Genomic DNA, 23,032 nt, shown 5'->3' on the forward strand with positions numbered 1-23,032 from the left:
GAACATCAGCTATCTGGATTTGGGTGAAGGAGAAATGGTGGGGGCTTTGGCGGGTTGCTGTGGAGGGTGCCGGGCAGTTGACCGGGGTAGGGGTAGCCAGGTGGAAAGCATGGCCAGCCGTAGAGAAATGCTTATTGAAATTCTCAATTATAGTGGATTTATCGATAGTGACAGTATTTCCAAGCCTCAGTGCAGTGGGCAGCTGGGAGGAGGTGCTCTTATTCTCCATGGACTTTACACTGTCCCAGAAATGTTTAGAGTTTGTAATACAGGATGCTAATTTCTGTTTGAAAAAGCTAGCCTTAGCTTTCCTAACTGCCTGTGTATATTGGTTCCTAACTTGCCTGAAAAGTTGCATATCACGGGGGCTATTCGATGCTAATGCAGAACGCCACAGGATGTTTTTGTGCTGGTCAAGGGCAGACAGGTCTGGAGTGAACCAAGGGCTATATCTATTCCTGGTTCTACATTTTTTGAATGGAGCATGCTTATTTAAGATGGTGAGGAAGGCACTTTTAAAGAATAACCAGGCATCCTCTACTGACGGGATGAGGTCAATGTCATTCCAGGATACACCGGCCATGTCGATTAGAAAGGCCTGTTCGCTGAAGTGTTTTAGGGAGCGTTTGACAGTGATGAGGGGTGGTCGTTTGACCGCAGACCCATTACGGATGCAGGCAATGATCGCTGAGATCTTGGTTGAAAACAGCAGAGGTGTATTTGGAGGGCGAGTTAGTTAGGATGATATCTATGAGGGTGCCCGTGTTTACGGATTTGGGGTTGTACCTGGTAGGTTCATTGATCATTTGTGTGAGATTGAGGGCATCAAGCAATGATAGCAATGGCAGTCAAGTCACAATTTATTTAAAATGCATTTAGCAAAGTTACAACATACTTTACTGAAGAAAAAAACAAGTATTATTATTATTATTTTTGAACGTATACATTCATCAGGAGGGTTACCTTTGTGCCATCATTTACTTACCCAACTGTAGTTGGACTTGTTTGCATTGGCCAGAACCACTTCCATTGCATCTGGCATAATGTGGTTCTTGGTCTTGTCCTTCTCCCAGGCCTCAGTGTACGCTTGCTGCAATAACGAGTTTCAAGTTCAAACTAACAATATTAAGTCCCTCTTCATATCATTGTCTCAAATATAATGCAAAGTAGGGGAGATCAGATTACATTAAAGCAGGTTTAAATGATGGAATCATTATTTGAAAATAATCTACCAGATGAAACATACGAAGGCAAAGGATTAGTAAAGATATACCAGTTAGTCAAATACCTTGTTGGCATTATCATTATTTTGTTTAGCCAAAACCATTCCCATGTCTTGAACTGAGCTGGTGAACTTGAAGTTGCTTGGGTGCTGACGATACAGCTTCTCACTCAGGACCTCAGCGGCTTTCTTTGCCTTCTCAACATCAAGTGAGCCGATGGGAACCCATCCGATACCTTGCAGGCTCTTGAGATCAGCCTTGTACACAGCCTTGTACACAACAATACCACAAAGGTCAAAATAGCCAGAATAAAAACAATTACACTGGAAAAACATGATGTAGTGAATTCCTACTTACATCACTCGCTATGTCATAGACATGTCTGGCATGGACGACATCACTGGAGTCTGGCAGACAGGTCCAGTTGTGCAGGCGAGTTACATATTTGGCATGGTTGACCTGAATCTGGTTCTTTTTGGCCAACTCAAAGGCCATCATGTCCAATGGGAGGTGGAACTTGGTCTTGGACTGGTGGAAGTCCTTCTTGTACAGAGCATCACTGGCAATCTTAGCTGAGTTGATAGCCAGCATGAGCAGAGGGTCATCCTCGACGCAGCGGGCTCCAATGTGGTGGCCAACCTGCTTACGGTAGCCAGTCTTGTACTTGTGCTACAGAAAGAAAATATGAAATGGCAGTGTTGAGGATTCTCTTAATTTTCCAGAAGTACATTTTATATATTGTGTCATGAAATAGTTAAGAAATATAATCGGTTACGATGGCTAGATGTTCAATGAACTTACATCACTGATAATTTCCCTGCCGTGCTTGGCTGCGATGATAGCAATGGCATCATTGCGCAAATCATAGCCCTTCTTCTTATCCTCTTCCATTGCTTTTCTGTATTGGTTCTGTATGAAGAAGAAAATAAAACATCCATATATATGGGTATTTCAAATCAAATCACAATTTATTTAAAATGCATTTAACAAAGTTACAACATACTTTACTGAAGAAAAAACAAAAACAATAAGTATTATTTTTGAACGTATACATTCATCGGGAGGGTTACCTTTGTGCCATCATTTACTTACCCAACTGTAGTTGGACTTGTTTGCATTGGCCAGAACCACTTCCATTGCATCTGGCATAATGTGGTTCTTGGTCTTGTCCTTCTCCCAGGCCTCAGTGTACGCTTGCTGCAATAACGAGTTTCAAGTTCAAACTAACAATATTAAGTCCCTCTTCATATCATTGTCTCAAATATAATGCAAAGTAGGGGAGATCAGATTACATTAAAGCAGGTTTAAATGATGGAATCATTATTTGAATATAATCTACCAGGGAAAATATACGAAGGCAAAGGATTGGTAAAGATATACCAGTTAGTCAAATACCTTGTTGGCATTATCATTATTTTGTTTAGCCAAAACCATTCCCATGTCTTGAACTGAACTGGTGAACTTGAAGTTGCTTGGGTGCTGACGATACAGCTTCTCACTCAGGACCTCTGTGGCTTTCTTTGCCTTCTCAACATCAAGTGAGCCGATGGGAACCCATCCGATACCTTGCAGGCTCTTGAGATCAGCCTTGTACACAGCCTTGTACACAACAATACCACAAAGGTCAAAATAGCCAGAATAAAAACAATTACACTGGAAAAACATGATGTAGTGAATTCCTACTTACATCACTCGCTATGTCATAGACATGTCTGGCATGGACGACATCACTGGAGTCTGGCAGACAGGTCCAGTTGTGCAGGCGAGTTACATATTTGGCATGGTTGACCTGAATCTGGTTCTTTTTGGCCAACTCAAAGGCCATCATATCCAATGGGAGATGGAACCTTGTCTTGGACTTGTGGAAGTCTTTCTTGTACAGAGCATCACTGGCAATCTTGGCTGAGTTCAGAGCCAGCACGAGCAGAGGGTCATCCTCGATGCAGCGGGCTCCAATGTGGTGGCCAATCTGCTTACGGTAGCCAGCCCTGTATTTGAACTTAATAAATGATAATGAGATAGTTAGGTTTCATTCAAAAACTGAAGTTCACACACCATTTATTCAATAAACAGTGTTTAACTTACATCGCTGGCAATGGATGTGCCCAGTTTAGCTGCCTGGATTGCAATAGCATCGTTGCGCAGGTCATAACCCTTCTTCTTGTCCTGTTCATTGGCAAGCTTATACAGTGTCTGTACAGGAGAATAAAAACATGTTTTGAATGACTGAATTATGACAATGCAGCCTAAATGAACAATACAATGAGGTGTGGAAGGAAGGAACAACCTACATTACTGCAGTTGATCTTGTTGGCTCTGGCCAACACCACCTCCATTGAGTCTGGCATCATGTGGACAGCGGTCTTATCCTTATTCCAGGTGTCAATGTACGTTTGCTATAAGACAGATATATTTGTTAGTGTTTTGATGTATCACCATGTATATGTGGTGTATATAATATACTGTATACATATACAGTATGCATAGACATAGATGCAAAGAATGACCTTGTTCATGATTGCATTGTTAGCACTGGCCAGGACGAGGTCCATGGAGTGCATGTCTTTGGTAAACTTGAAGCCGCTGGGGTGTTGGCGGTAAAGTTTCTCACTGCCAATCAGGCCAGCTGTTTTGGCTTTCTCTACATCCAGAGAACCAATGGGAATCCATCCTGTGCCTTTGATGTAAGTCTCATAGTCACTTTTGTACAAATTCTGCAGAAATAAGTAAATACTGTCAGGTTCTAAATAACAGAGTAAAAAATTGACGGACAACATAAAACATTCTCACAGATTTGGATGTGGTTTAACAGCTCAGAATGTTATGTATTTATGAGTAAAATAATACTCACATCACTGGCGATCGTCTGCATCTGCTTAGCCAACTCCACGTTCATGGCATCAGCAAGCACAGTGTAATGGTGTTGGATCTTCCTGTAGCCAGCATTCGTCTGCACTGTGGAGGCGTGCTTGGCATGCGCAACACTCATCATGTCTACCGGGGAGTGGTACTTCAGCTTGGACTTGTGGTAGTCCTTCTTGTAGTTCTTGTCACTCTGCAACCTGGCCACCTCCATGTAGTGCACCAGCAAGGGGTCATCCTGAAGATTACGGCAGCCCACTTGTTTTCCCCTATTCTTCTGGTGATTCAGCTTGTACTTGTACTGTGTAAATAAACAATGTATTATTCCCAGAACGAAAGTTAATATTTCGAAGAAGAAAAATGTATTGGACACAAGGTCCAATGGAAATTCTACTTCTGCTTTATCCCAACCGATCTGATAGACTCACATACTCATACAGAGGTTGGAGAGGTTGGAGCACATTGTAAAATGGTTTTAAAGGCTTTTAATTGTTGGTCTGAGTCACTCACGTCGCTGGCGATTTTGGTGCCCTGCTTGGCAGCCTGGATGGTGATGGCATCAACCTTCAGGTCATAACCCTTATTATACATTGCCTCCAGACCTGCTTTGTAGGTTTTCTGGAATGGAGGAGAAACTATTGATGAAAATATGACCAACAATAACATTTGTTAAATACTTCCAAGACATATTTGAAGTTATATTGCAAAAGCATGGTGGAAACAAAGAGGAATATTTTGATGATAGATAGTAACACACGTGTGAAAAAGGTAGCCTTACCTGACTCATGTTGATAGCATTAGCCTTGGCCAGGACAATCTCAGGGGCATCTGGCATCACATGGACTGTGAGCTTGTCCTTGTGCCATTGTTTGGTGTATTCTTGCTGCAATCAAAATGATTCACCAATCAATTAACCTAGACTCTCATTATGAGACACAACATTAGAAACAAACTGTGATAAAAGCTTTATTTTTCACAAACGTACACGTCCGGTCTGAGCATACCTTGTTCATGATCTTGTTGTTGTCAGTGGCCAGGACCATGTCCATGGAGTCCATCAGCTTCTTGAACTGGAATTTGGAAGGGTGTGTACGGTACTTATGTTCACTCTGGATGTCCGCGCCAACCTTTGCAAGCTCCACCGGCAGTGAGCCAATAGGAATCCATCCCGTTCCTCTCACATAGTTGTTCCAGTCAGACTTGTACTCGTACTACAGAAAGACATTAGAGTTGAGAAACGGGTGATTAGCAAAACAATAATATGAGTGGCAACAATGTATAATTGATCACCAATGTTTACTATGTTTAGTTGGCACTATGTTACTATGTAACTGCTGAACTCACATCACTGCAACTGGCATTCACGGTGCGAGCCAACGCAAGGTTCATGGAGTCAGGGAGAAGAGTGTAGTGGTGTTGGACCTTCCTGTAGCCAGCATAGGTTTGCACTGCGGAGGCTTGCTTAGCATGTGCAACACTCATCATGTCAACTGGGGAGCAGTACTTCAGCTTGGACTTGTGGTAGTCCTTCTTGTAGTTCCTCTCACTCTGCATCTTGGCCACCTGCATGTAGTGCACCAGCAAGGGGTCATCCTGAAGATTACGGCAGCCCACTTGTTTGCCTCTTCCCTTCTCGTACGCCAGCTTGTACTTGTACTGTAAAAATATACAGGTGTTTAGTCAATTACAGAAGCAGCATCTGATCACATTCATTCTCTACACAGTTGATAGCTGATTAAAGTGAAAGGAAACAGGATCTATGCAGCAAGCAAACAGAAATGAAATGATTTTACACTTACGTCACTGGCAATGGTTGTGCCTTTCTTGGCAGCCAGAACGGCAATGGCATCAGGTTTGAGATCGTAGCCCTTTTTATACATATCCTCCAGACCGGATTTGTAGAGTTTCTGAAAAAGTACATAGACACAGCTTAGAAACAGAGGCAAAAAAGGACTATTAAATGCATGGTTCTTACTTTTAAATTACAGTTTGAATGTCTCTGACTTTCAGACATTTGAAAGTAGTTTTGATTCTATAGATTATCATTAAAACTACAGTAACTAGTTAGAAAGGGGCAACGAGTATGCCGTCGTATACAGTATTAGTTAGTAGTGGCATTGGAGATGTGACGTGATGATCATACCTGACTCATGTTGATAGCATTAGCCTTGGCCAGGACAATCTCAGGGGCATCTGGCATCACATGGACTGTGAGCTTGTCCTTGTGCCATTGTTTGGTGTATTCTTGCTGCAATGTAATTGAAACAAACACAGATAAATAATAGCATTAGGACAAACGAGAAAACATCACATTTTAAACATCTGTTTTTAATTTCCAATATGGTGTTACAGTTTATAGTTTACCTTGTTCATGATCTTGTTGTTGTCAGTGGCCAGGACCATGTCCATGGAGTCCATCAGCTTCTTGAACTGGAATTTGGAAGGGTGTGTACGGTACTTATGTTCACTCTGGATGTCCGCGCCAACCTTTGCAAGCTCCACCGGCAGTGAGCCAACAGGAATCCATCCCGTTCCTCTCACATAGTTGTTCCAGTCAGACTTGTACTCGTACTGGAGAATGAAACAAAGGCAAATAAATTAAGTATTTGATACCGAAAGCTTTTTAACAGAAAACGTACACCCCTAGTACTAGGCTGAAGTCGCATAAAGAGTACTCACATCACTGCAACTGGCATTCACGGTGCGAGCCAACGCAAGGTTCATGGAGTCAGGGAGAAGAGTGTAGTGGTGTCGGACCTTCCTGTAGCCAATATAGGTTTGCGCTGCGGAGGCTTGCTTAGCATGTGCAACACTCATCATGTCAACTGGGGAGCAGTACTTCAGCTTGGACTTGTGGTAGTCCTTCTTGTAGTTCCTCTCACTCTGCATCTTGGCCACCTGCATGTAGTGCACCAGCAAGGGGTCATCCTGAAGATTACGGCAGCCCACTTGTTTGCCTCTTCCCTTCACATGGTCTTTCTTGTACTGGATCTGAAAGGAACAAGTAAAAAATGATCAGATAATCTGACACTATTCAACGTAGGAACATTGTTGTTGACTACATCCTGTACAGCTTTTTATGTTGTCCTGGTGATTTATTGCATACTTACATCACTGGCAATATGTCTGCCGTGCTTAGCATGGATGACAGAGATAGCATCTGGCCTCATGTCGTAGCCTTTGGCGATATCTTCCACCCACTTGTGCTTGTAGTGAGACTAGGAGAAATCAAAGAAACCACAGACAAACATCGCCTATCTATAGGCAATACTTGCACATCTTTAAAATGTCAGAGAAATTGAGTCTGTGTGTGTTTGTGGGTGTGTACTGACCTCGCTCAGGGTCTGGGCGTTGTACTTGGCCTGGAGGAACTGAGGGCTGTCTGCAGGCAGGTTGTACGTGTGCTTGAACTTCTCGCCAGACGCTCTGTATGAAGCCTGCACAGAGAGAAAGAACAAGGTAATCACATTCAACATCCATAGTAGGGAATAAAATACATGGAATAAATACATGAAAACCATTCATTTCCTCATATCTTGTATGTAAACTCAATAAATGTATGACTTCTGAAAGACTAGCCTTGGTGGGCTAAAATAGATCCTAAAAAAACAATAAACGATAATCAAAGTTAGTTTAAGTTCTTACATCATCAAGTAACTTGGTGTTGGTCATGGCAAGGGCCATGTTCATCTGGTCAGTCAGACTGGTGAACTTCAGGGTGCTGGGGTGCACACGGTAGCCGTGCTCATCTAGGGCTGTCTTGGCTGTCTTAGCCAACTCCACCTCCATAGAGCCAATAGGAATCCAGCCAGAACCCCTGTACACGTTGTTGTAGTCAGACTTATAGGTGTTCTGTAGAGACACACAGCGAAACAGGAAAGGTATCACAACAGGTATTAGGACAGGTATCAGGAAAGGTATAAGGACAGTTATAAGGACAGGTATCAGGACAGGACAGCTATCAGGAAGGTATCAGTAAAGGTATTAAAACAGGTTTGTAGAACAGGTATCAGGACAGGTACAAAGACAGGTATCAGGACATGTATCAGGACATGTATCAGGACAGGTATCAGGGCAGGTATCAGGACAGGTATCAGGACAGGTATAACGACAGGTATCAGGGCAGGTATCAGGACAGGACAGGAAAGGTATCAGGGCAGGTACAGGACAGGTTTCAGGACAGGTATCAGAACATGACAGGAATCAGGACCTATATCAGGACAGAACAGGTATCAGGACAGGACAGGTATCAGGGAACGTATCAGGACAGTTATCAGGGCAGGTATCAGGACAGGATTCTGGACAGGTATCAGGACAGGATTCAGGACAGGACAGGTATCAGGACAGGACTGGTATCAGGACAGATATCAGGGCAGGTATCAGGACAGGTATCAGAACAGGTCAGGTATCAGAACAGGTCAGGTATCAGGACAGGACAGGTATCAGGGAAGGTATCAGGACAATTATTAGGGCATATATGCGGACAGGACAGGTATCACAACATGAATCAGAACAGGACAGGTATCACAACATGTATCAGAACAGGACAGGTATCAGGACAGGTATCAAGACAGGACAGGTATCAGTAAAGGTATCAAAACAGGTATCAGGACAGGTATCAGGACAGGTATCAGGACAGGTATTAGGTCAGGTATCAGGACATGACTGGTATTAGGCCAGATATCAGGACAGTTATCAGGCCAGATATCAGGACAGGTATCAGAACAGGTCAGGTTTCAGGATAGGACAGGTACCTCTCACTCAAAATACACTATTGTTCACAAAAATCATTACTACTATTGTCAGCAATGGATGTGGTTAGTGCTGATGCCCACCGGATCGATAGTTGTTACTGCTTATGCACACAGGTCGATAGTACACTTACACAGCCAAGCCTGGTTTCGTACCATCATTATGGTATTGAATGGCAAGGATATTGAAATGAACTCACGTTGCTCTGGATCTCCATCATGGTGCGAGCCAGCTGAACAGGCATAGCCTCAGGGAGAAGAGTGTAGTTGTGGAGGCTCTTCCTGTAGCCAGCATAGGTTTGTGCTGCGGAGGCTTGCTTAGCATGTGCAACACTCATCATGTCAACTGGGGAGCAGTACTTCAGCTTGGACTTGTGGTAGTCCTTCTTGTAGTTCCTCTCACTCTGCATCTTGGCCACCTGCATGTAGTGCACCAGCAAGGGGTCATCCTGAAGATTACGGCAGCCCACTTGTTTGCCTCTTCCCTTCTCGTACGCCAGCTTGTACTTGTACTGTACAGGAAATACAATGATGAATGTAAATACCATGAATAGCATGTCATGATTATGGTCAACTATGGTTAATCAATAAACCGAAATACAGATTTTGAATTTTTTCCAATTCATACGTACATTGCTGGCAATATTAGTGCAGGCCCTGGCAGCCATGATGGGGATGGCATCTGCCTTCATCTGGTGTCCTTTGAGAATGTCTTGACGGTGAGCATATGTGTAATAGTTCTGTGATGAGGAGAACGAGAAATAAACACATTACTTACAGACACATTTCAATGAATGCATCATGGTCAATGAATATGTGTATATTAACTGTGTTTAAAAGCATTCAATTAATATATATATATATATATATATATATATATATATATATATATATGTGTGTGTGTGTGTGTGTGTGTGTGTGTGTGTGTGTGTGTGTGTGTGTGTGTGTGTGTGTGTAAAATAGGACTGTAATCAGTCAACATATAACCAACTATACAGTATAAATAAAGGCACATTTCAATGAATGCATGGATATATATGTGTATTGATTGTGTATGATAGCAAAGGTATATAATAGTATGGACTGTGATCAACATGTAACCAACCTTGCTGATGTTGACAGCATTGTATTTGGCTTGCATAAACTCTGGTGCATCTGCAGGGAGATTGTAGGTGTGCAGGAACTTCTCTCCACTGGCTTTATAGTCATGCTGCAAAAAGACACATCAAAACAACAATAGATTTAAATCAACACTTCTGTTCAGTTTAATTAAATTCCATCCAACAAAATGTATTTAATACAAAGTGTATTTCAACCAAATGTATTCAATAGAAACATTCAATTCAATGGACAACCATGGATTACATTTTTGGCCTTCCTAGTAAGTAAATACTACTCACAACATTCATAATCTTTTGGTTCTGCTTGCACAGCTCCATATTCATGCCGTCCATCTTGCTGGTGAATTTAAAGTTTTCAGGGTGCTGCCTGTACTTGTGCTCATCCAGAGCGGCGCCGGCCTGCTTGGCTAGCTCCACTGGAATGGATCCGATAGGGATCCAGCCAGTTCCCTTCACATAGTTCTCCCAATCCGCTTTGTAGTTCACCTGCATCCGGCAAGGGGAGGAGACAATGTGAGAAATGCTGCAAAAAGTCACTACAATAAAAATCTAAGATTCAGCATTACAACTTACAAGTTAAAGCTAGAGTTTCTTAAGGCCGGAGGCGAGTACTTTTCCAACCAGACTAGTAGAAAATGTGCCAAACTAGCCCACCAGGCCAGTGAAACGTTTTTATTTTTTATTTAACCTTTATTTAACTAGGCAAGTCAGTTAAGAACAAATTCGTATTTACAATGACGGCCTACCCCGGCCAAACCCTAACCTGGATGACGCTGGGCCAATTGTGCACCACCCTATGGGACTCCCAATCACAGCCGGTTGTGATACAGCCTGGAATCGAACCAGTGATGCCTCTAGCACTGAGATGCAATGCCTTAGACCGCTGCACCACTCGGGAGCCCTTAAAACGTTATCTTTTCAAATACTGTATGGCACAGATTTTGGACACTTCACTAGTAGAATGTCACCTGGGTAGAAATTGCCCTTCTGGCCAGTCAGAAAATAATGTTGTTCTATCCCTGGGTAGGAGTCAGAGTACTCACATCACTGGCGTTGGTGTTCATGGTGCGAGCCAGCTCAAGGTTCATGGAGTCAGGGAGAAGACTGTAGTGGTGTTGGACCTTCCTGTAGCCAGTATAGGTTTGCACTGCGGAGGCTTGCTTAGCATGTGCAACACTCATCATGTCAACTGGGGAGCAGTACTTCAGCTTGGACTTGTGGTAGTCCTTCTTGTAGTTCCTCTCACTCTGCATCTTGGCCACCTGCATGTAGTGCACCAGCAAGGGGTCATCCTGAAGATTACGGCAGCCCACTTGTTTGCCTCTTCCCTTCACATGGTCTTTCTTGTACTGGATCTGAAAGGAACAAGTAAAAAATGATCAGATAATCTGACACTATTCAACGTAGGAACATTGTTGTTGACTACATCCTGTACAGCTTTTTATGTTGTCCTGGTGATTTATTGCATACTTACATCACTGGCAATATGTCTGCCGTGCTTAGCATGGATGACAGAGATAGCATCTGGCCTCATGTCGTAGCCTTTTGCAATGGTTTCCTCCCAGCTTTGCTTGTAGTAATTCTGAAATAAAGCAATACGGTAAATAAATACACTATTTCCATGAGACAGTAATACAACACAGTATAGGCATACAGTGCACACCCAAGAAGGCACAGTTGTGTGTGGAGGAAAGATGTCTACACAGTGCAGAGTCGTGTGCTCTTTATATAACGGGCAGGCAGTGATAATATGATAAAACATTTAATAATTCATTCAATTAAATATGAATATGAGGCATAACTTATCAGTCTTGGTTAACAGTACCTTGCTGATGTTGTAGGCGTTGCATTTGGCCTGAAGGAACTGGGGGTCATTATGAGGCAGAGAGTACTTCTGGTGGATCTCCTCAAGACCCTTCTTGTAGTGAAGCTGCAGGGGAAGAAGAATACAAATTGCATTGAGTGCACAAACACATATTTATAGATATAAAATAGGTGTTCCATCCAAACAAATGAATTACTGATTGTTTCATCTTTATTTATATTTAAAAAAATCGTATTTGTACTAAGTTGAATATGTAACCGCTATGAAGTAAACAGTTTTCTCGACACAGGGAAACCGCCCCATGATGTCTAAATGATCTGAATAACACGATTCTATCATCCAATAATGTTAATATTATAATACTCACATCACTTCTCATTAGCTGGTTGACCTGGGCCTGCATCATAACTGGATGGTCAGCGATGGAAGTGAACGGGATGGTGTCTGGGTGCTGACGGTACTTTCTCTGAAGTGGAGGAAAAAAGGGAACAAATAGGTCAAAGCAGATGAAACCAATCTTGTTGTGTTTTTATATTCTCAAGGCAAGAAAAGACTGTACATAACAAAACATATTTTACAACTTATAGTGTTTTAATTGTGAGAGTTATGGTATGGTTTATAATAAATAAACTTAAACCTTGAACTAGATCATGTTGTAGTAGCTACCTCATTGAGGATCTCTCCGGCTTTCTTGGCCTTCTCCACTTCCATAGAGCCGAAGGTGACCCAACCGGATCCCTTGGTGAAGTTGTTGTAGTCTGAATGGTATTCATTCTGTAGTGAGTGAAAATAACCAAGTGGGAGTATTACTTTCATTATACTTCTACCATTTTTGAAATGCTCCAATATTATTAAAACCTTTTCCCCAGACCTTTACTAGAATGAAAGCAAACCAAATCAATTGATCAATCAATTCGATCAATCAACCAGATTAATTAATCAATTAATGAATCGATCTATCTATCAATCTATCAATCAATCTATCAATCTGGGTGATGGTGTTCTTACGTCACTCTGGATGATGTTGGCATTCTTGGCCAGGTCCAGGGACATGGCGTCGTAGGGCAGGAAGTAGCGGTTGTGGATGGTTCTGTAGCCGGACATGCTGGCGATGCCCTGGGACTTCTTGGCCAGGGTGTTAGACATCATGTCCAGTGTGGTGATGTACTTGGTCTTTGTCTTCTCGTAGTCCTTCTTGTACTCACGCTGTGGAGAGAGTTTGAGAGAATTAGAAGGTGAGGCACCACATACTCTCTATGATTTTTTTATTTCTTTTTATTTCCCCTTTACTTAACCAGGTAAGCTAGTTGAGAACAAGTTCTCATTTACAACTGCAACCTGGCCAAGATAAAGCAAAGCAGTGCGACACAAACAACAACACAGAATGACATGGAATAAACAAGCGTACAGTCAATAACACAATAGGGAAAAAAAGAAGGTCTATATACAGTGTGTGCAAATGGCATGAGGAGGTATGGCAATAAATAGGCCATAGTAGCAAAAGTAATTACAATTTAGCAGATTAACACTGGAGTGATAGATGAGCAGATGATGATGAGCAGATGATGGTGTGTAAATAGTGATACTGGTGTGCAAAAGAGCAGGAAAGTAAATAAAAACAATATGGGGATGAAGTAGGTAGATTGGGTGGGCTATTTACAGATGGGCTGTGTACAGCTGCAGCGATCGGTTAGCTGCTCAGATAGCTGATGTTCAAAGTTAGTGAGGGAAATGAAAGTCTGCAAAGTGTTTATTTAATATAAAGCTGAGACGAGTCACAATAAGCCCTTATACCCATGTCACACTGACAGCCACTATCCTCATACTTCTGTTTCATACCAAAACTAAGTGGAATTTACTTTACTTTATTAGATTTATTTGTCAAAGACATTGCACATCAACCAACATTTCAAATGTGCCAGGTTAAGCTAGCCGGCTAATTTTTGGTCTAATCTCTATTCCCTGGGCAGGAAAATGACTTACATCACTCTGTATTTTGGCCACGTGCATGGAGTGTAGCATCTTGGGGTCGTCACGGATGCTGAGGGCTCCCACCATCTTTCCCTTGTTCTTCTCAAAATCCTTCTTGTATTTGACCTGAGGGCAAAGAGCAAAAGTTAGGTCAAGGCCTATACTACAAAGTACACCAAAGGAAACTGTCAGCATTATCAATATGAATACTAATATTACATGTATGTGTAGATGTTTATTTCAGTGCATGCATACTCACGTCACTGGCTATATTTGTGTGGGCACGAGCTGCAAGGATCGAGATAGCATCACCCTTAAAATCGAACTGCTTGGCTTTTGCTTTCTCCCAATCATACTTGTAACAATTCTGCACAGAGTTACAAATACATTGAAGATATCAGTATCATGCAAGTAAAAATCAGGAGGGTTTATCCAATGAGGTCAACAATAACCAACTACAATGAATGTGAAATGATGTCAACACAAGCATATTATTTTCAAGTCATATTATAACAAATGAAATTATAACTGGATTCGAATTACAACTGTAATTTTAAAACATTATCTACAGTATCATCAACAGAATTTGGCTTACATCACTAAGGTTAAATGCGTTAACTTTGGACTGGATGAAGAACGGGTAGTCTGGGGGCAGGGCACACTTAAACTTATCCAACTCATACGCTGCGTGGTAGTTGAGCTGGAAAAGACAGGAAGAACCTCATGAAAATACAGTACAGTCAGGTACAGGAAAATGTACAGTTGGCACTATGTAGAGCAGAGGAGAGCTATATTGTGGAGAAGATGAGTACTACATGGGTCATTCCACACCACTAGAGGGCAGTGCTGCCTGTCTCAAAGGAGTGAGAGGCCTCTCCTTTTCAGAGTAGTCTCTCATAACTGTCAGCCCCCCTCCTCTCATTTAAGACTAGGGTTATTTTCAGCAGACTGAATGCATGTTGCTATTAATACTACAGAGAGAGAGATAACTCTCTCTGGTTTCCATGGCGTCCGCAGGAAGACAGCTGAGCTATGTGCTAAGTGGATGAATGAGCACATTTTCAGGCAACAGCCTTCAAGAACCTTTAGCGTCATGGCAACGGCTCAACCTTGAAATCTCTTTTCTGGTATTTGTTCCAAAATTCAAACAAAATTCTAAATCATATATTTTTTAACAGGTTGTTCCATTGAGGTCAAAATACCTATTTTTTAAGGGAGACAGATATACGTAATTGTAATTTCATACTGTAACTATTTAAAAATGAACTTAACACTCATATAAGGTCTGTCGTAAAAGTTGAATACATACATCACTCAGCTGTTTGGCGTTGATGGCAGATTGCACTTGAACAGGCGAGTCTGTCACTTGCGTAAATTTCACTGTGTCCGGATGTTGCCGGTAAACTTTCTGCAAAAAAAAGTTCATTATACATATCAATATCAAGAATAAAAAAGAAAGAATTATGTCAATCTAATGTTCAATGGAAAGGCTTTATCCATGCTAATCATACTGCAATTTCTTCAAGAGGCATACTTACATCTTTACACTGTGCAACTTTCTTATAAGCCTCATATTCTGGCGTCATGGTTTGAGGATAGAAACATCTCGTCTTGATGTCCTCATAATCCGCCTTGTAATTTTGCTGAAAAGACAGAAGAACAGATGATTACTTTCCAATCACTGAGTGAACTTGCCTGTCGGACACTAGGCCCAGGATAAAACTAATCCACTATATAAGGAGTAAGGACCCATTTGACGGACAACCAATGTCTTACTCTTAACAAAGCAGCAGAGGAGAAAACTAAATAAAAACAATGCAACATGACTTACTTCGCTCTTTATCTCTTCCACTTTCTTGCAGTGAAGCATGTAGATGTCCTCATAGCTGCCAATATAGTGTCCCTTCACCTCATTCTTATACTTGTCTTTATAATGTACCTGGGAGGGGATATAGAGGGAGTAAAGATGAATCCATGTAAGATCCATTTGCCTCGTACATACAAGAAAGGAGATCCACTTTAAATGATCAGTCGGGTCGTTGCTGCCATTTGTAATGTCTTTCTTGAACTAACACTCGCACTTGTCTTTTCTTAATAGCACTGACTTTGCTGATAGCTACTTTATTGAGAGGAAATGTACTTACTATGACTGTGTTGTGTGGTTGTCTCACCTAGCTATCTTAAGATGAATACACTAACTGTAAGTCGCTCTGGATAAGAGTGTCTGCTCAATGACTAAAATGTCAAATGTGCTGTTCAATGATTTGTTGAACAATTAAAAAACCATTAACATCATCAGTGAAGACTATGAAGGGAATACTCACGTCACTGAACTTTTGTACAACAGAGTCCATCTTGAATTTGGGTGTGTCACAGTAGTTGATACTGGACCCCCTCGATTTCTCATAGCTGGCCTTGTACACTTTCTGCAAAGGGAGTGATCAGAGAAGAAATGATGAGCAGAAAATAATGGCAAACAAAAGTAGTTATATGTCTCAAATACATATCAAAGTTAGAATTTGGCTTTCAATTGACGAAATTCGGCAAAATGAGTAAAACTATATCCATCTTATTTCCAAATATAAGGCTCTGTGAATGGCTACACTAATTATTAACAAGTTGACAGTGAATGACTAGTAACTAACTAGACTCATCAAAGTAGTGCTTGGGTCATGTTACACCTTCAGTGGGTTAACTACAGTGTAAGTGGCTCCTGATCATTCAGTAAGAGGGGGGTGCACCCTTACTTACCATCATGATTTAACTAGCAGGAATCTACTGTGATAACTTCTACCCTGTTAGCAGCCAACTATCAAACTGTCCAACTGCCAACTGTCTAGATAAAAATGTACTAGTAAAAACTATACAAGTTCATTTGAAACACGAGTAGTGACTTTTGAGAACGGAGATGAAAGATAACTGTTGCTGTCTGCCAGAACATGGGATGGGATACTGAATGATTTTCTGTAACTAATGACTGCCTCTCATAGAAGAGACGTGATTGTTTAGCTTCCTGTAACTTCTGTCTATTTGAGTATGACACCTGTTTGGACCAATGGTTCAGTCTCCCCGACTTAGACACTTACGTCACTCAAGATGGTGCCAGCATATCTCAGCTGCCTGAGCAGAGGGTTGTCAGAGGCTGGGAGAACGTTGTAGTCAGCCACCGCTTTGCTCTTCTCATAGTCCTTCTTGTATTTGTTCTGAGGAGAGAAGAATAGGTACAAGTCAATACATTATATATATGGTTTGCTGTGATACAGTGATTCATGGCAAGGTTAATACAATTACTCATCATCATAGCAGATTTTGGATTGAAGTGTTTAAATTGGATTGAAAAATGCTTACAGGCAATGACTCCTTCTCAAAACTACAAAAAAAGCTACAGTTTTGTTACCACCTACGCTATAGCCTGAATGTATTTAAACTTCTGTTTGCCAGTGATTTCTTCTTTATCAAGTGTTCTGATTCTGGGTACAGAACATGTGTGGGCACATCTTGATGTCTGCGTGACAAAAGAGTCATGGTGTTGACTCATGCTCTGTTTAGAGCTCGAGGTCAAACCAGTGTCGTGTGTCTCTCTGCTTGCTGCCGCATGAGATGGATCTATAAAAATATACCCAGCCAGCTCCCACTTCCTTGCTTCTTTTCTCTGAGAGAAGCAGAGGACAGCTGGTTGGTTGGTTAGCTGGTTGGTTGGTGTGTGTATGTGTGTGTTGTGTGTGCTTGTGTGTTCTCCTTTATGTCCCTCTCTTTGAGGGCTTATAGACTCACTGAGCTGGCAGCGTGACCAGCCTTCTTGTTCTGTTTGTATTCTGGCGTCTCAGTTTGCATAAAATTGATTTGGTCTTTTATGTCCTCATATGCAGCCGTGTACTTTTTCTGAAATGAGAAAAGTCAAATATAGATATGACGGGTTATGACTTGATGAAGGCATACTGTAATGTAAATTATGCCAATAATAATAATTAATATGCCAAACAATAGTGGGCTCTTACATTGCTGACGTTGTCCATAGCCACCCTAGCAACAGCCACATCAATGTAGGGTGTCTCGCACCAGTGGCCCTTGACGTTCTTGTTGTAGTCCTCATGGTACTTGAGCTGCAAGAGAAAAGCAAGGAAAAGTCAGACATTGGGGTCATTTAAAATAAGCTACTGAACTAAAATGGAAAAATAGAGGCATGACACAATCAAGAAACACTTAAAATATTATCTGTCAAAATGTTGCCTTAAAAGTCATTCAAAACAGAATGATATGAACATTATGGATGGACGCTGAAATTGTTGGGGCCTCTACAACTACAGGGGGTGTATAAAACATGTTGGGAGCGGTGGGGATTTAAAATAATCTCAGGCTATTGTCGTTGCGCCACGTCTGTCTGCCAGAACAGGGCTGCTGCCTTCCAATAATATCATGGAGCAGGTGGCAGTCATCCCCCTCTATCTCCCAGGGACAAGGACAGCAGGGCTGGGGACCTCACCCATGTCAGGCAGTGACTGACAGCACCCACTGGTCCACGCTGTCCTCTCTGTCAGGACTCTGTAGCTGAAGGCTATGATAAAGATTCTCTCAAATGTCTACATTACAACGTTGTCAAGGATGATGAGAAGCCATTGTCAATGAATCAGTGTGTGTGTGTGTGTGTGTGTGTGTGTGTGTGTGTGTGTGTGTGTGTGTGTGTGTGTGTGTGTGTGTGTGTGTGTGTGTGTGTGTGTGTGTGTGTGTGTGTGTGTGTGTGTGTGTCACACCACTTACGTCACTGTGCTGTTCAAAGTTTTTCTTGGCCAACGCCATATCATTAGGGACAGCCAGAGAGGTGTACTTCGTCATGCGTTCAGCATGACCCTTCTTGTACAGGATCTGCAGAATGGAGCAGAACAGAATGGTGAGAGGAACAGAAGAGACACAGAAGAGAGACAGGAAAGTAAGGAGGACAGTGTGTTAGAAGGGTGTGTGCTGGATTCAAACCCATATTAACACCAGCTTATTTGCTCTGAAGGCAGCAGCAGTGACCACTAGGCCACCCCAGGCCACCACGAGATGTTTCTCTAATCAATAGTTGACCTTTGACACAACATGTGATGCCTGTTAGCTACATGTGGTAATGCTCTGCTTGATGATATCTAACTGGATAAGCCAATAAATTGGATCAGCGGAAATCTGAAGTTCACTTTTTAAAAAAGAGTGACAGCAGCGACCATTTTAATTGCATCCTACATGTAGAAATAGCTGCTCAGAGGAAATGTTTCCATATGGAACATCTGAGTCAGCAGAAAACAAAAAGCTCAGGAAGCAAAAATAGAGTTTTTAAATGAAGGGGGTAAACTGTGTTTTCCTGACGTGTGATTGATGTAGGACACCTTACTGTCAAGTAATGTGATGTGAGCAATGAATTGTTCCAAGTGAATTACAAAGTGAACCACCACACTCATGGACGGGGTTCAGCTGACTGACTGACGCAGACACTGCATTCTAGGAAGTGTTGTTGAGAAGGATATTTATGACTTACAACATTTAAATCATAAAACAACCAGTTATAACAATCACTCAGTGTAAGAAATGAATGCTGTTCAAATACAACTTACAGTAACTGTAAAACAGTACTATAAAACCGACCTAATAACACTGATATCAACTTGCTGTAATCACAAGGAAGAGTGTAGTTAAGTAGGTTAGAATACCAACAGGTAGTTGCAGTACTCACGTCACTGAGGACCTCCTGTGCCTTGGCCACCCTGCGCAGCTCAGGAGAGTCGCTGTAGGGATAGCACATGATCTTGTCCTCATCCCAGGCCTCTGTGTACAGTTTCTGATCACACAGAAAAACAAAAAGGACAAGTTGCATCGGCTCAAATATAGAAAAGCAATCTACCTTTTTTTGTAATAAAGATGAATTACTTAGATCATTCTTGATTCCTCTGAATTGAGTAATCTACGTATAAAATATTATTATAATCTCCTAAGACTCAATAAATTTGCCTGGGACAAGTGTTGTAACAGCACCACTACAGTGAAGGCTGAGTATGAAGTTACCTTGCTGTAGTTGGCAGCGTTCTTCACAGCCAGGACAAGCTCAGGGGCATCAGGGGGCAGCAAGTACTTGTCCTTAGTCTCATCCCACTTGGCCCTGTACAGAACCTTGCTGATCAACTCCGAGACATGCTTGACATGGGCGATCTCTCTGGCCTCCCCATCGTACAGACTGGTACACCTGACCTTATTGCCCTCCATCCTGTACTTCACCTGGTAGGGGCAATGAGTCAAGTGTCAATTTGACCAAACGTTTTTTTTTGCTATTATTATTAGTGACAGTGCAACATTGACTGAGACTGTGATATATGATATCTATCAGAGAAGTGGACAGAATAGAACCAAGGCCTCCATACCTCAGACAGCTGCTCCTGAGCCTTCTTGATCCGGACCATCTCAGGGGTGTCCGCCGAGATGTCATAGGGTTTCCCCTTAGCCTTGTCATAGGCATGACGGTACTTGTTCTGTTAGGGACACATCGGAACAATATAACATCATAATCATGTTCCAAAAGGGGGGGGGGGGGCATGAAAAAAGCATTGACTTGGGTTCTCTTCATTAGGCAATATACGGAAGAATACTGACGGAAACAGAAAAGGGACTACCTGGACTTTTCAAAACGTTTTGCTACGATGTACCCTAATGAACATGACCTGGTTGTAATGGGCTTGCTTACGTAGGAGAACAAGTCCAGCATCTTCTGGCTGTGGGCCAGGTAAGGAGTCATGAACTTGGAGGTGTCCACCTTAGCCTTCTTCCTGACGACTCTTCTCACAGGAACGCCAGACTGGGGAACAGAGGTAAGGCTGTTAGTCATGTGTCAAACTATGACTGTTGTTCCTTTATGAGAGGAAACCAGACCAGAGGTACGCATCCATTTACAACACAGAGGCTAGCGAGACAATACAGAGAAACCAGAAACAAGACAGAATCACTGCTACTGTACAATGACAGAATAGTAGTATTATATACTAGGTGTAATATAAATAAATGAGTAAACAAGTCAATTACATTTTGACTATCATAAGTCTCTTACAAAAGGGACACGTGTGTGAAAGCAACAATGACTTAGTCTACGTCATGCTACTCTGCAACCAAGTTCACTTACCTGCAAGAATTCATTGCAATGGCTGATAGAAAAATCACCTTAGCTACTAGTTGTGGTATTTGACTGTATCATCAAGGCATTACATGGAATGATTAGAAAACAATGTAATTCTACATGGAGGTAATGGGATGGGAGATAATATGGTATTGGCTAGGTTAAGGTCTAGTAGGGACAGAGGATAGGACTTATTATCAGGGCTACAGGAAAGGAAAGGGACTGAGGGAAAGGAACTGAATGAAGGAAAGGAAAGGGACTGAGGGAAAGGAACTGAATGAAGGAAAGGAAAGGGACTGAGGGAAAGGAACTGATTGAAGGAAAGGAAAGGGACTGAGGGAAAGGGAATGAATGAAGGAAAGGAAAGGGACTGAGGGAAAGGAACTGATTGAAGGAAAGGAAAGGGACTGAGGGAAAGGAACTGAATGAAGGAAAGGGACTGAGGGAAAGGGGCTGAATGAAGGAAAGGGACTGAGGGAAAGGGGCTGAATGAAGGAAAGGGACTGAGGGAAAGGGGCTGAATGAAGGAAAGGGACTGAGGGAAAGGGACTGAATGAAGGAAAGGGACTGAGGGAAAGGGAATGAATGAAGGAAAGGAAAGGGACTGAGGGAAAGGGACTGAATGAAGGAAAGGGACTGAGGGAAAGGGGCTGAATGAAGGAAAGGGACTGAGGGAAAGGGGCTGAATGAAGGAAAGGGACTGAGGGAAAGGGACTGAATGAAGGAAAGGGACTGAGGGAAAGGGAATGAATGAAGGAAATGAAAAGGAAAGCAGACTGAAGGAAAGGGAAGGAGAGACTGGCCATGAAGGAGCCAGTGGACAAAAGCAGTGGTGAACAAGACACAATTGACTGCATGCATCATTTAGCAAAATCTGCCTATATGAGGGCTATTTCATCAGTCACTCACTAGCCTGAGAAAATGTACATGAAGTCATGATTTGTGAATTACCCAAACAATCGCCTTTTTGTTTGAGAACTCACTTTTGGAATGGCCCAAAAAATGTCTTCCTCGACTTGAGTAAATTGTGAATTGTTAAACAAGGTAGTTTGTTTAATAATCCACAGGGTCACACACATTGCTTTTTTAAACAGTATCCTTTCTAGAATTTCTCTCCTTTGTATGGCTTACGTCTGTGGAATAACCCCCATGACATGCAAGCACAACCGAAGCATCATGAGCTGCATGTTCTGTTTATTTCACTGTTGTCTTCTACCTGTTGCTTTACCTCTGCTCCCACCTGAGTTGTGGTCTGGTGAGAGGTGGTCGAAGTCACCGTCTCCTCAAAATACTATAAATATAGGAACAACTCGCTGGTTTCAAAATCGCCATTACAAGCAAAAGGAAGACATATCACAAATGTATTGGATGTAGTTTTCCCCCAGCTCTGGTGCAATAATTCTCTGATCTCTGACACAGTCAGTTAGCCTTTTATACTGTAAACAACACTGATAAACAGTAATACTCGTTCTTATAGTCACTTAATACTCATCTGCACTGTCACCACAATTATCTGGTTGTGGTAGTTAAGTCAGATATTCTACTTTCAGCACTAACGTTCAGCTACAGTCTTTGACAATTAGCATAATGATATAATAACTACATTCACTATAATGTAATAAAAGGTTCCATCTATCCCAGATCCCTCCAGTGACCTTGAAGGTGTCCTTTTGGATCCTGGTATATACTGTGATTACTGAAGAGTGTAATGAAGCCTCTATTCCAGGGGGAAAGAGGAGTAGGAGCCTATAATAGCCCAGAATGGCTGCCTGACTGACGGCTCTGTCTGCCTGCCTGCCTGACTGACTGACTGTGTGCTGGTTGCCTGCCTGCATCTGACAGAGCCCTCTGATCAGACCTGGGTTCAAATCTACTTACAATCATTTCAAATACTTTAGCTGGTTTTGACTGAGTGAGTTTGTCTGGGACAATGGAAACAATAGAATATTTGCAAAATGACAAACCATGCCCACCTGTCACTCCAAGTTAAAGTAAACGGTAAAAGTATGTGAAAGATTCTAGTATTTAATCCCAGGTCTGACAGACAGAACCCTCTGTCCGACCATCCCTGGGAATACTGTATATACACCCTCATATGACCTCACTGGCTATTCTTGTTTGTTATTCCATTAACAAGTCCGTTG

The 23,032-nt window shown here is 42.0% G+C and overlaps 1 protein-coding gene across 25 annotated transcripts in view; it reads right to left on the reverse strand.

Moving 5' to 3' along the window:
• Positions 1-23,032, reverse strand: part of neb (nebulin) — an 80,080-nt gene that overhangs the window by 52,705 nt on the left and 4,343 nt on the right. For 22 of the 25 annotated variants that reach the window (XM_029711491.1, XM_029711485.1, XM_029711482.1 and 19 more), the window contains exons 4-50: positions 20,463-20,573; positions 20,143-20,250; positions 19,790-19,999; positions 19,461-19,565; positions 18,512-18,616; positions 17,752-17,856; positions 17,528-17,635; positions 16,840-16,956; positions 16,078-16,179; positions 15,585-15,692; positions 15,292-15,396; positions 15,063-15,161; positions 14,349-14,453; positions 14,013-14,120; positions 13,766-13,879; positions 12,791-12,988; positions 12,449-12,556; positions 12,150-12,248; positions 11,783-11,887; positions 11,432-11,539; positions 11,001-11,312; positions 10,237-10,443; positions 9,942-10,046; positions 9,469-9,576; positions 9,037-9,348; positions 7,731-7,937; positions 7,418-7,522; positions 7,196-7,303; positions 6,765-7,076; positions 6,450-6,656; positions 6,229-6,333; positions 5,885-5,992; positions 5,430-5,741; positions 5,090-5,296; positions 4,864-4,968; positions 4,596-4,703; positions 4,075-4,386; positions 3,731-3,937; positions 3,515-3,619; positions 3,309-3,416; positions 2,911-3,222; positions 2,619-2,822; positions 2,316-2,420; positions 2,025-2,132; positions 1,581-1,892; positions 1,289-1,492; positions 986-1,090 (exon numbers count right to left, since the gene is read on the reverse strand). In XM_029711491.1, coding sequence (XP_029567351.1) covers positions 986-1,090; positions 1,289-1,492; positions 1,581-1,892; positions 2,025-2,132; positions 2,316-2,420; positions 2,619-2,822; positions 2,911-3,222; positions 3,309-3,416; positions 3,515-3,619; positions 3,731-3,937; positions 4,075-4,386; positions 4,596-4,703; positions 4,864-4,968; positions 5,090-5,296; positions 5,430-5,741; positions 5,885-5,992; positions 6,229-6,333; positions 6,450-6,656; positions 6,765-7,076; positions 7,196-7,303; positions 7,418-7,522; positions 7,731-7,937; positions 9,037-9,348; positions 9,469-9,576; positions 9,942-10,046; positions 10,237-10,443; positions 11,001-11,312; positions 11,432-11,539; positions 11,783-11,887; positions 12,150-12,248; positions 12,449-12,556; positions 12,791-12,988; positions 13,766-13,879; positions 14,013-14,120; positions 14,349-14,453; positions 15,063-15,161; positions 15,292-15,396; positions 15,585-15,692; positions 16,078-16,179; positions 16,840-16,956; positions 17,528-17,635; positions 17,752-17,856; positions 18,512-18,616; positions 19,461-19,565; positions 19,790-19,999; positions 20,143-20,250; positions 20,463-20,573 — 7,338 coding nt within the window. The remainder of the gene's footprint in view (positions 1-985; positions 1,091-1,288; positions 1,493-1,580; positions 1,893-2,024; positions 2,133-2,315; positions 2,421-2,618; positions 2,823-2,910; positions 3,223-3,308; positions 3,417-3,514; positions 3,620-3,730; positions 3,938-4,074; positions 4,387-4,595; positions 4,704-4,863; positions 4,969-5,089; positions 5,297-5,429; positions 5,742-5,884; positions 5,993-6,228; positions 6,334-6,449; positions 6,657-6,764; positions 7,077-7,195; positions 7,304-7,417; positions 7,523-7,730; positions 7,938-9,036; positions 9,349-9,468; positions 9,577-9,941; positions 10,047-10,236; positions 10,444-11,000; positions 11,313-11,431; positions 11,540-11,782; positions 11,888-12,149; positions 12,249-12,448; positions 12,557-12,790; positions 12,989-13,765; positions 13,880-14,012; positions 14,121-14,348; positions 14,454-15,062; positions 15,162-15,291; positions 15,397-15,584; positions 15,693-16,077; positions 16,180-16,839; positions 16,957-17,527; positions 17,636-17,751; positions 17,857-18,511; positions 18,617-19,460; positions 19,566-19,789; positions 20,000-20,142; positions 20,251-20,462; positions 20,574-23,032) is intronic. The other 3 variants (XM_029711486.1, XM_029711487.1, XM_029711488.1) reach the window with 3 other exon arrangements.

Source organism: Salmo trutta, chromosome 24, assembly GCF_901001165.1.
Source record: "Salmo trutta chromosome 24, fSalTru1.1, whole genome shotgun sequence".
Classification (NCBI taxonomy): domain Eukaryota; kingdom Metazoa; phylum Chordata; class Actinopteri; order Salmoniformes; family Salmonidae; genus Salmo; species Salmo trutta.